Source organism: Bemisia tabaci, chromosome 7, assembly GCF_918797505.1.
Source record: "Bemisia tabaci chromosome 7, PGI_BMITA_v3".
Classification (NCBI taxonomy): Eukaryota; Metazoa; Arthropoda; class Insecta; order Hemiptera; family Aleyrodidae; genus Bemisia; species Bemisia tabaci.
Window position 1 is genome coordinate 24,952,821 of NC_092799.1, and position 12,069 is coordinate 24,964,889.

The window sequence follows — 12,069 nt, forward strand, 5'->3', positions numbered from 1 at the left end:
GAGAACATTGACACACAGAGTAGAACAGAGATGGAAGGAACGACATAACCTTTGATGTCTCTCGCCAGCGCCAAATCTGTTTACATCTGGATCTCGTGTTCGCGGTTCGCATGAAGTACAGCGGTTCACGACAATTTTGTCATTTTAATTACTCAGAATTACTATTTTGCGTGTACGTTGTTGTGAATAACTGAGTGAAAACGTGTACTTATTGTTTTTGAAGCGAGGAAACCATCAATTTTCCGTCTAACATCTGTTTCTGCAGAGTTTTCAACTTGTCCAATTTGCTGGACAACTTTTATTGATCATGGCCACAGGAAACCTCGAATCTTATGTCAGAATAGATGAAAAACTTCTGGAAGCTGAGAAGCCAGTTGATAGAGAAAAGGTATGAATCATGCATTCGTTTTCTTCTTCATTTCCATTCCGTCAAGGGTATGGCTTCCTGGTATCTAAATGGGAAAGTCAACGTAGTACAAGCCGCCTCTTGCTGAGGATGAAGGGTTATTTTATCAATATGAGTACATTATACTGCCTCCTATGAATGCTGTAAAGCGTACGCTCAAACGTATATACCATCTAGACCTGACCATTATGATATTTCGGCAAGACGATAGGCAACCTGTACTGGATGTAGTGCCGCCTGGCCATCTCATGGTTCATGATCTGGCCGTGGGTAATCATAAGCATCCTATCTCACCACCCTACCTACCCCCTACCTTCCTATTGATGGTGAAACTCCCAAACCATGTATCACGTTTGCGGTATTCAAAAATCTCTGCTCTCATCTTATTTTTTTTTAAGAAGAACAAATCAACTTCATTCCCTGTATTTTTCTCAGAATTTTTCATGCGCAGAGGAGGAAATTCACAGAAATTTTAAGAAATGATGCTGAATGGTCTTCAAATCAAAAAATAAAGTATAGCAGAGAGCATGCCACATCGCAAACCGAGATATGAGATTTGGAAGTTTCACCGTCACTGTGTCAAATGAGCGTGAAAACTTATGAAAGCTCTGAGCTATAGGTCTAGAACTTCAGAGAATCGACACTATGTGAAGAGTTTGTTTCAGGTAATTGGTCACAGTAGCATAGTCGCCCTTGGTCAATCCTTAATCGCTATTGAATTGCGGCATTGCGTGGATGGAGATTGTAAACAAGCATCTACTTATCTGGCGTACCTAAGCTCTAGCTGGTTTGAGTGTTGCTCTTTAAGTGGCATTTTTTTATCTGCTTTGTTGAAAAGTTTGTCTTCATTTCATTATTGTCTGCTAAATGAAGTTTACTGTACAATTATTTTTTCAGACCTGTCCTCTTCTTCTAAGGGTCTTTTGCAATGTTGGCCGACACAACAACATAAATGATTACAACAGAGGAAGCGTCCCATCGAATGAATTACAGATCTATACATGGTTTGTATTCCTCTCTTTTTTTAACAAAGAAATGAAGGGAGAAAAGGAAGAAAAGAATAGAATGGAAATGGCTTGTGAGGGACACTTGGAAAACGTCAAGTTGGAAATAGCAGCTCGCTGTGTTGAAAGCACTCCCTCTTACGGTTCCAAATTTTATTGTGGTATCCGTAACCCTTTCCATCGAAGAGAAATGTTTATTTTTCAACATGTAAGTGATAAAAGCTGGCAGCGGTCCATAGCGCGTCCTCAGGATTCATCAATAATGTAGCATAATAATTAACCTATAAGGTGATTGTCTGTTTCTTCCCAAGAGATCTCATATGGTCACTTTTTTAACTGAAATCGGGTCTAGTTCTGCAGGAAATTTAAAAAAGCAGAGTTGAACAGCAGGCCTTGGCCACAGCATGAAAGTCTTAATGATATTAGACAAAACTGTGGACAGATACTGTACAAGCAAGCTTTAACAAAAATTAGGTTGCTGCTATTTTACTTTTAGTTCTTTTCCTCAAATTTGTTTCATTATGAAATTACAGGATGGATGCTACTCTACGAGAACTTACGAGTTTAGTAAAAGAAGTGAATGCTGAAGCTCGACAGAAAGGAACCCAATTCAGTTTTGTTGTTGTTTCTCCTGACCTCAGAATGCATAGATATGTCTTCAGGGAAATCGGAGTCACAATCTCTGGACAGAAAGGCAATGAGGACAATAAGACACTAGGGCAAGCCAGGCAAGTTGAATTATTAACAATCTGTTCCTAATTTTGAATCAGTCCTCTATTGACAGATTTTTCTTTGCAAGATTGGCATCAAAATGCCTCTCTAGCAACCTTCACACGGTGACAGCATTGAAATAGGATGTAAAAATCAAGTACTGAAATATCTTCATGTCACATTTATCGAACAGCATAAGCTCTAAACTAATGAGAAACATTCTGTTTATTCCTGCAACTTTCAATATATTGTTTTCACACCAAAGAATCCGTCTTGAGCCATTTTAAGCTTGGAGACACAATTAATATTGTTGTAAGTTAAAGTTACTCCAATACCACCTAGTTAAAAAGCAATGGGCCTGTTGAAAACTTTTCCTAGAGCAAAAATAAGAGTTGTTACTCATAGAAAGTGTCTCAAAAATCATGATGAGCGCATCGGCAAAGTCTGAAATGCACGCCTTACTTCACAATTTGCGTAAGAAATTTGTGATTTTTCAAGCTTTCCGCTTCAAAAAGGATACTACAGCACAGGTGAACATTTCGTTAGAGGAGTCATTTTATCCAACCCCTGCTCACAAGGATACCACGCAATATTCGACATAGCCGACGTCAATCCGCCTAAACACATGTGACGGGACGATGATTCTAACCACCTGATAACAATCGGCATGTTTACATTCCCATTTTTCTTGCGTTGATAGCTATCCGCCTTGATTGAGCTCACGCTCTCTTCAACTTGCGCGCGGAAGTGTTAGCCATGTTGAGCAGGGATTGAATGGAACGACTCCTCTAACAAAATGTTGACATGTTTCTGTGCTGTAGTATCCTTTTTGAAGCAGGAAGCTTACAAAAACGCAAATTTCTTACGCAGATTGTGAAGTTAGGGGTGCATTTCAGAGTTTGCCGATGCGCTCATCGAGATTTTTGAGACATTATCCATTAGGAACAACTCTTATTTTTGCTCTGGCAAAAGTTTGCAACAGGCCCATTTCTGAATCAAGTAACAGCCCCATTCTGTACAGCTCAGTTGTCTGCTATTTGTCAGCTCAAAGCTTAGCTATTTTTGTCCTATCTTCATCTAAAGTAAACCCTCATTGAAAATTTGCTGCCCTCAACTCATTTTTTTACAATGTTATATTTTGTTCATAGGTTTGTCATTGGAGACTACCTAGATGTATGTATCACTCCTCCAAGGAACCAACATTTTCCCATGATGCGCCGTGGACCCATGAGGATGCTTCACGATTTCTAATCCCTGTTTTTCACAGCCATCAGGAAGTTTCCAAGCAGAAGAGGACAGGAGTGTGTCATTCATGGGCAGAAACTACCGGAAAATTATTTGGAGATAATGTTTGTTGTGATGATACTGCTACAGCTCAGGACCCGCCAATCTGCTGCCATAGATTCTATTCGAAGTGAACCATCATGTCAGTTTTCCCAAAGATGGCTTGGGGCAGGTCTAATCAAACTTCATCTTTTAGAATCATAAACTCAGGTGAAAATAGTCAATTTTCATTTCACAATGAGTTAATTCCCCCCCCCCCCTTTTTTTAACTACTCTAGTATTTTAAAGGCTCACACAAAACTAATGAGTTGAAGAAAACAGAAGTAAAAGTAATGTTACTGTCCAAATGATAAATTACTCAGTTATACCAATTTCCAAACAATTTAACCAATTTCTTGACGACCGCACGCGCTCCTGACATTTAACTTTAGCATAGAATAAATAGACTGGGTCAACAGAAGCAAAAGCTCTGTAAGAATCAATGTTAACATTTGTTTTCTCAGAGTCGGTCAATCTGGTACTTATCGAAAGCAATTTCAAGGTTATCTACAAACATATAAGTGGAAAAAACATTAAATTTCAAGCAAATTCACAGTACTCCTCCGGTTTAGTGATAAATAAGTTTAAAGAAAACTCTTTCAATTCCTAAAAACGTATGTATCCATCATTATTCGATCTCTCCCTAACGTTGACCTACCGCTAACATAGACAGTACTTATTGAAAGAGCTTCCTTTCGTTGTGCTTCATTGACATGAAAATGGCGATGGCTTGCGCTTCTGTTGGCGTTAGTCCCTTTATTCTATGGTAATATTTCAAAACCTCCAATGATTTTCTACTTTTGAAGAAAATGAAAATCCCTTCGAATTTATTTGCATATTCGAGGTTTATATGGTTGATAAGTGAAGAAAATTTCAACAATAAATGTGAGGTAAAGTTTTTAAGGGAAAATAAAATGTAAGCCACGATTTGCAATATTACTATCAGAGGTATGCATTTTGTGACTTCAGGAATGGATTTGTTACATTTGTGTTGGATCTGTAACATTTTTAAACATTTATCATGCCTAGCAGGGATTTTGAATGCATGAACAAGTAGGTTTATTTGGTGTGTTGAATACTTTAATTTATGCATTGGAAAAAGGCAGGTGAAGGGTAGAGTTAAGTGAGCCCCTCTGTCCGTTGTTTAAGGGTTGACTAACTACTGTGTGGCGGTGGTTCTCTGAATGAGCCAATGCACCTGCAATCCAATCCTTGAAAAATACTCCAAGGCTATCATTGACTCCGCTTAGCATCTGCCTTTAGTTATGGTGTTTACTTTCAAAATTCACGTTTTACGTGACAGTTTATGAGGCCATCATATGATTTGCTTTCTGCTGTTTTTGAGCAGTGAAACTGTTATTATGACTTTTTAACTTTTAATTATAGATAAGACATGGGATATTCTGCTCATTTACCCATAACTTCACCGCATTTTTTTGACAGCATTTACTGTTGAACTTTCCAGATCTACATTTTTAGAAAGTGAACAAGATGAAATATTTTCCTCAACATAATTCCATTGTATTGCTATTATGTGAACACTTTTTCTATTGGTAACAATTTTTCTCATTTTCATTGAAATAGGATCGAAAAGGATTTATACTATGTTTTTTTTACATCTCATCGCAATTAAATTGTCAGTTTTTTTCAACTTTAATGTTGTTCAATTATTATTGCAGTCATATGCATAAGTGTATTTCAATTCTGCCCCAGTAAAGTGGTTAATCTGAAAATAAAGAGCTTGGAGCTTGCTTTTGGATAACTTCTACTTAATAGACCTACTAACAGACCTAAGACGATAAGACTGCTTAATTTTTAGGGGAGGATGAAGTTATTAACAAGACAAAATTCAATATTTTGATTAGCACCAGCATCTGAGTAGAACCATTATTACATGGAAAAACAGGATTGCTGATGTAACAATTCAATTGTTAAAAAAAGTGACTGCAATTTTTCAAATGTACATTTTACCATAATGAAAAGCTACTTTAACCACAGGGGTGTTTAAAGTAGCATATTTATGTTGTAAAATCTACATTGAAACATTGCAGTCACTTTTTTCATCTACAAAATTATTGAATCAGTAATTCAATGTTTTCCGTGTATTTCATTTACAGCAAATATGATGACTGGACTAGAACTTGCGTCTAATTGGCAGTTTTTTACTTTTTGATAGCAAGCAACATTGTTACCTTCGTCCAATAGTGATCAAAAATTAACCATACTAATGCAATGTTGCTGTGTAGATATGTTAATAGGTCTATTTTGCATGACAGTTGAAAGTAAACAACTATCAATTTATTTGACGCGAACTATTTGCATGCTCAGAATACGAGTTAATCTCCATACGGAATTAATAGCAGATAGAGGTGTCGTCAGCTAAGTTGACGGTTGTTTACTTTCGGTTCGCAGGTATTTTCGCATCACTACTATCCACATGGAAACATCTGGCTCTCTCAGAAGCAAGAACACAAGCTTAGATACATTTTATAATACTTTCAAACCTTGTAACACTTTAATTTTTAACCACACAGAAATCACAACCACAAAAAAGTCGCAAATCATAACTGATAGGTAGTTTTTTTACGATACGATCATGAGACTGATGTTTTTAATGTGGATAGTAGCGAACGCCGCTTTGTTCAGAGGCCCAAATTCGTCCTTGGTGCTTGCAAACCGAAAGTAAACAACCGTCAACTTAGCTGACGACACCTTTAGACTCCCTCTATATAAGCACCTCCAAGTTACAGTGATCAGTATGAAAAAAGAAAAACGGACATCAAATAAGGACTGATGCATTTATTCAAGAAATAATTTGACAGCTAAACATTAACTGATTACTAGGACAATAACAAAATAATCATCTTAAAAACAATCTTATAGTTTAGAAAGCTTCAGAAAGCCACACAAAACTTCAGCGGAGAGAGATATTGTATTCACAGGGAAGCCGTAATTTTCTACACTAACACAGCACAGTTTTCTCATCTCACATTCCCATGAGAACATCATGGATATAGAATGATGGGTTCGAAATTTCATTCAACAAATCTGAAAGAAAAAAATGCACAAATGAGAAAATACAGATAGCTGTTTAAATGGGAGGTGTTTATCTGAGTTACGAGTCATTTTAGTTCTCGTCGGTCCTCCTCGTCCATCGATTTTTTTATCATAAGCACTAGGTAATGCCACCAATATGAACCAGAAGTGGGGTGGAGATCAATCCAACAAAATTTAGCAGCCCACTAAAAATTGATGGAAATGGACTAATGTGACATCATATTGAATTTATATCTATTGTATGACCTTGAGATAATAAAGATTATAGAGTGACCAGGGCTACACCAAATGGTCAATTAATTGACACAGACAAACTGTAAATTGTACAACTTGTTAGAGGAGATTTTCAAAGGACCCCGCACACTCCTTAAGAGAATGTGTGCCCTGCTCGATTTCCAATTTTTTCATTGAATCAATTTTGTCTATGGATTCGGATCAGAAGTCATAATTGCGCCAATTTTCTACGAGAGTTTTTCCACAATCCACTAGTTAAGTTTTGATAATTTTGAAATCAAAACGCAGCGCGTTCCTGTCTGGTAAGAACAATAGAGTGGAAGAGAGAAAGAAACTGATTTGGAAGGTGAAAAGAGAAGGCAAGTGGAATCCCAGATAAGACTGTTGCTTGGCCGCCGATCAGTACTTCTGTTGACGTAATTTACACACAGCCGCCCAACCCGAGCCGTACTGGATGTGCAGAAATACAGGACTCTTTATCTTCATTAAAGCAAGGAATTATCGAGACTTCCACGGCGTATTGTGCAAAAATGGTGGCTCGTAAGAAGTTGGTGCAAAGATGACTTTTGATCAGCATCCATAAACCAGTTTAGTGCAATGAAAAATTGGAAATCCGAACAGGGCACACATTCTCGTATGGAATGTGCAGAGTCTTTTTTGAGTGGAAGTGTTTTTTGGTGCGGCTAAAAACAATAAAATTCACAATAAAATTCAATTTTATTCTATTCTAAAATCATGTTTTTTTTTTTTGATCTGCCCCTTGCAAGAAAATTAAAACTTTAAAATAAATACACTTACCAGCAACATCACAAAATTCTTGGAAGCTGGTGCAAGGTAAAAGCTCCTCAGTGTAGGAGGCCATGAGTTTCTCGGAGGCTTTTAGTAACGCCTCATCATTGTGTCGAATGTAATCAGCAAGTGTAGAGGGCCACTGATCATCTGATGTGACAATTTTCTGCAGAAAAAGAGGAAAAAAGAGATAATTGAGAAGCGCTCAGCCAGGAAATAGGAATTAAATGGACACCGTGCATTGATTTTGAAATTATTGCAAAAATATATTTACTTTTGAGTCAACCCATGTATCTCATGCATATGGACTACCTGTTTAGGAAAAGCGAAATCCCTGAAAAGAATAAGCTTTCAGAGGAAACCAACTTTAATACTGGCTTGATTACATAGTTTGGTGAGCCAGTCCCACCTTTACACTGGTTATTGACACATGAACATTTCCATTTTTCTGCATAATTTCATCCCCTCCAACATCAAAAACAGCAGCAAATAATTTTTCTTCTTCTGAACTCTGTGCTCTTTCTTGGCAGGGCAGTAGAATGGGTTTAGAAGTGACAAGAAGCCCAACATCACGCAAGGCTCAAAATGTTAATAATTCGTAAAAGAGTAGTAAAGGAGAGGGGGTAAAAGTTGTAAAATCAAAGCATTTTCCTTAAATTCTTTAAGCACAAGAAGCAATGTGCTCAACATAACTTAATTTTGAGGGAGTTTAGAGATGTATGACACTTCAGGAAGCAGAAAAAATGGGGTGGAGAACTTGCTGGAAGTAATTGAGGTGTTGGTTGGGAAAAGGTCACTTTTCCCTTTTAAATTGCATTTGAAAAGTGCTATTTCCATATTCGGCATCTCAAGATATGGGCAGCCCATTATAAGCACTTTATGACATACTGATACTTTAGAGAGTTGAGGAGTAACTATGCAGATAATTTTTTAAATGTAACTTACCGGAAAATAGAATTTATAAATGTTGTCGATGAGACCAAAGAAGACAAGGTAGCGTTTGTAGACTTTATATTCTTTGGGTTCAGCATTAGGAAGTTTATGAGGTCCTGATGGGAACAGATGCCTCATATGAGCTAGAACTATGATCCTCCGTAGATGAGACAATCTCGTTTTTGCCCACCTAGCAGGTGAATGAAGAAGCAGTGAGAATACTGCCCAATAGAGAGGTCCTTCTGCTTCGTAACAAGATTCTTGCCACCTCTCTGATGATGACGTTTCTAGGTAAGCTGTTAAGTTCTTTTCTTCTAAGACACCACATCTTGTTCTGAAAATAAAAGAAAAGAGAATAAGTGAACATGAGATCACTATAGCTTGCTTAGTTTAGTCATTTTTTACCTGAATCTAAATCTGTATCAAATAAGCGAATTATATTTAAGGAGAAGAACCTCCTTTGGAAGTTCTGCCTGGTTCTATCTTATCTATCATCAATACTAATGGACCCGATTGCCAATAAATTTGACTAAAAAGACACGTTTGTCATCCATGGGTCAAACCTTGTGCAGGACCACCCAGTGAGGCGGTACTAAAATCACACACCCTCATTACTTTTTATCAGTCACCGAATCGGGAGTTCCAAACTGAAATAAAATGGCAGCTGCAAGGTTTAGGCGCAAAAGTACTTTTGAACCTCACAATAAAATTCCCTTAACAATTATACATAAAATAGAAACGGATTGGAGAATTGTGAGGACTCAAATTATCGAATTTATTTGAAAGGCTGATGCGTTTCAGTATACATAGTCAGTTCTTTCATTAGGGTTAGACCAAATTCAAGATAAGGATTAGAATTCCCCACTCCTTTCAAGGCAGATACAAAATAACAATAGTTACTATTGGAGTTTTACAGATTCTACGATTCCATAGATTGGCCCATGGCGCTTGTAAAATCTGATACATCAAGGTTCCCTTGTATTTCTGATCAAATGTATGCAAGTCAAAGCTTTCCCAAGAATCAAGTCTGATGCCAAAATGTAATCTAAATAGACACATTTGCTCTCAAGATTTTCTTGGTTTTCAGACCAATAATGCCTAGGGCGCCATTCGCCAGTTAAATGGCTATGGATCTTATTTAATTTGTTTCAAAGGTTCGTTCCCCTTACATTTTTTGCTCTTTACTTCTGACAACTAAAAGACTGGGTTCAGGCTAGCTTACTTGAGACCAAGGTTTTGGTTTTGCCTGTTGCTCAACTATATTAGGTGAGCTCACAATCTTGGAAAAATCTCATATATCAACGGTGTAGGTCGGCAATCACATAACTCGATTTGCGACGTCATAGACTTCCTGTCATACTTTATTTTTTAAACGGAAAACTACTCGACAGCAATTCTTTGAAACTGCCGTGATTTTTCTTCTCTTTGCGAAAAAAATTCTGTAAAAACTTCGAGGAGTTATGTCAATTTGTTTTCCTTTAAAAGAATAACATAGAGGAAGAGATTTTCAGACACTGCAAACGAGTTCTGTGATTGCGGACTTACACCATTGATATGTGATACAAAAATAGAAATAAATTCAAAAGAGGCAGTATACTCACGTATTTATCACATATAATGCCATATGTAGCAGGTAGGGTATGATGTGCATATTTGACTGAGGACCTCCTCCGCCGGTGTCATCATGAAAACTTTTCTCTTGAGCAAACCTCAGCAATAGCAGTTTAAGATCATGAATTGTAGATAAGTAACTAATATCTCTGCAGGAAAAAAAGAGAGAAATTCATTTAGAAACAAATGAGTGTGGGCCTCTTGTCTGGCTTGGATTGACATGACAATAGCCATGATAGACTGACACAATAGTCTTGCCTCCAAAGGGAGTTTCAGTCCTCAGACTTGAAATCTGTTATTTTTTCTGTTATTCTAAAATTCCAATATATTCTAGAATGGTCACGATTTCTGCAATTTCCTTAACTTTTTCTTGCCTTCACAATTAAAACCAAGCGTATGCATAAAAAAAGCAACGCAACAACAAACTTGCATTAATGGAAGAAATTCTGATGATACAATGCCGCAGAATAACACTAACTAAAATTCACAAGTAGAAATCAATCAGATTCTGTTGTAAAAATTTTAATCACATGGGAGTAATTGGCAATAATTCTGAGCGAAGCGAAAAAAAAACTAGTCCCTGTTCCTTGGCTGGCTGTCTTGCATTTTTCATTTTACAAGGCGCTTTTACTCTTTTAGTTCATTCTAAAAAAAGAGAAACCTTAGTAAAATGATTGAGGAACATTTAACTTTTCATTGAGCATATCGAAGGTCAAAGTGCAAAACTACCCACCTCTGTCCCTAACGTTGCAGATTTCCTAACATTCTTTATTTTATCTTTGAAAAACTAGTCATCGTAAATTCCTGAAAACTTCCTTTATACTCCTCTGTTGATAGAATATTCTGTATAAATTTCAAGCTATAAAATTGGCTCATTTCCCTTCAAGAGAATAAAATAGTAGCGGAAATTTTAAGACACGGCAATTCGTGTTTCGCACTCAGGTCATCAATATGTTTCGTAATCCTTTCCAGTGGTAAAATAATGATAAAGATTACTTGACTTACCGACTACCAGTGCATTCTTGGAGGTAGGTATTGTGTCTCGCTAGGCAACTAGCGAATGCTGACTCAGGTACTTGAGGCCCCCACAAGGGAAGCAACCCGTTGCATTTGGTGTTTGCATTTTGAAGAGCAGCCGACTCCCACTCATCTCTTGCTCGCGCCAACCTGAAAGAATACAGAAAGAAACAAGTTTGGAGGATGTTTCGGAGAATACAGAGTAATTTAAACAAATTAGCTACAAAGGAATCTCGAGGCTTTGGACACTGCCAAAGGTTGGACATTCTGAATTTTTCTCTGATTTTCCTGTGATACTATATTTACCATAAGACAAACTAGTAAACGCCGTTTTTGGAAAACTTCGGTAATATTTTTCTCTGTGTAAAGAATATTCTGAGAAAATGTCAAACCATGATGTTGGATCAGTCTCCTATCAAAAAATGAAATAGGAACGGGAATTTTGAAACACCAAAACCGAGATAAGCAATTTTGCAGTTCCACAGTCCATTTGTGTGATGAACTTAGTTTCAGGATAAGTCAGAATATCTGATTTTACCGCATTCAGACACTCATTTATCTTGAGCATATTTTACGCTTTGAGTCGAACAATAAGGTGAAGTTCGGGATGACATTTCCCTATTGTTAAGAAAATGGCGGTGTGCATGCTACATGGACGGTTGGAAAAGATAGTATTAATTTGGTGCAAACGTTACAGTCGGTGACGTGGCGTGCTTTGCGATATATTGATTGATCTGCCGTTTAAACCTTTGGAATAGATCGATGAGCAGGGTGTTTGCAGAAAACACCTTAATAATTGATTTTTCCTACAGCTTCAAATGGGGAATATTGATAATCGATCATTCACAGCTTGCCACTGGTTACAGTCCAGAGGACTTTAGTTCACAAACATTTCCTAACTTATTGATATCAGAGCATACAGAAGTGTTGTACGATCATTTTGGCAAACAAAAATGTCGAACCAAACTGAAACAATGTCAGTTT

The 12,069-nt window shown here is 37.2% G+C and overlaps 2 protein-coding genes across 2 annotated transcripts in view; one reads left to right on the forward strand and one right to left on the reverse strand.

Moving 5' to 3' along the window:
• The first annotated feature begins 104 nt into the window (after positions 1 to 104).
• On the forward strand, positions 105 to 5,101 carry Bin1 (histone deacetylase complex subunit SAP18). Its single transcript, XM_019044350.2, has 4 exons — positions 105 to 388; positions 1,304 to 1,410; positions 1,944 to 2,138; positions 3,270 to 5,101. The coding sequence occupies exons 1-4, from the start codon at positions 308 to 310 to the stop codon at positions 3,370 to 3,372; spliced, it is 486 nt and encodes a 161-aa protein (XP_018899895.1). The 5' UTR covers positions 105 to 307; the 3' UTR covers positions 3,373 to 5,101.
• Positions 5,102 to 6,223: 1,122 nt separating this feature from the next.
• The window catches only part of poe (E3 ubiquitin-protein ligase-like protein poe), a 36,538-nt gene continuing 30,692 nt past the window's right edge, over positions 6,224 to 12,069 (reverse strand). The window contains exons 19-23 of the mRNA XM_019044270.2: positions 11,074 to 11,235; positions 10,059 to 10,217; positions 8,470 to 8,791; positions 7,534 to 7,690; positions 6,224 to 6,492 (exon numbers count right to left, since the gene is read on the reverse strand). Of these exons, the coding sequence (XP_018899815.2) occupies positions 6,431 to 6,492; positions 7,534 to 7,690; positions 8,470 to 8,791; positions 10,059 to 10,217; positions 11,074 to 11,235 (862 nt within the window). The 3' untranslated portion in view covers positions 6,224 to 6,430. The remainder of the gene's footprint in view (positions 6,493 to 7,533; positions 7,691 to 8,469; positions 8,792 to 10,058; positions 10,218 to 11,073; positions 11,236 to 12,069) is intronic.

Coding starts and splice junctions, on each gene's coding strand:
- Bin1 (XM_019044350.2), top strand. CDS start 308: ATGGCCACAGGAAACCTCGAATCTTATGTCAGAATAGATGAAAAACTT. Junction 389..1,303: donor AGCCAGTTGATAGAGAAAAG/GTATGAATCATG, acceptor TTATTTTTTCAG/ACCTGTCCTCTTCTTCTAAG. Junction 1,411..1,943: donor GAATTACAGATCTATACATG/GTTTGTATTCCT, acceptor ATGAAATTACAG/GATGGATGCTACTCTACGAG.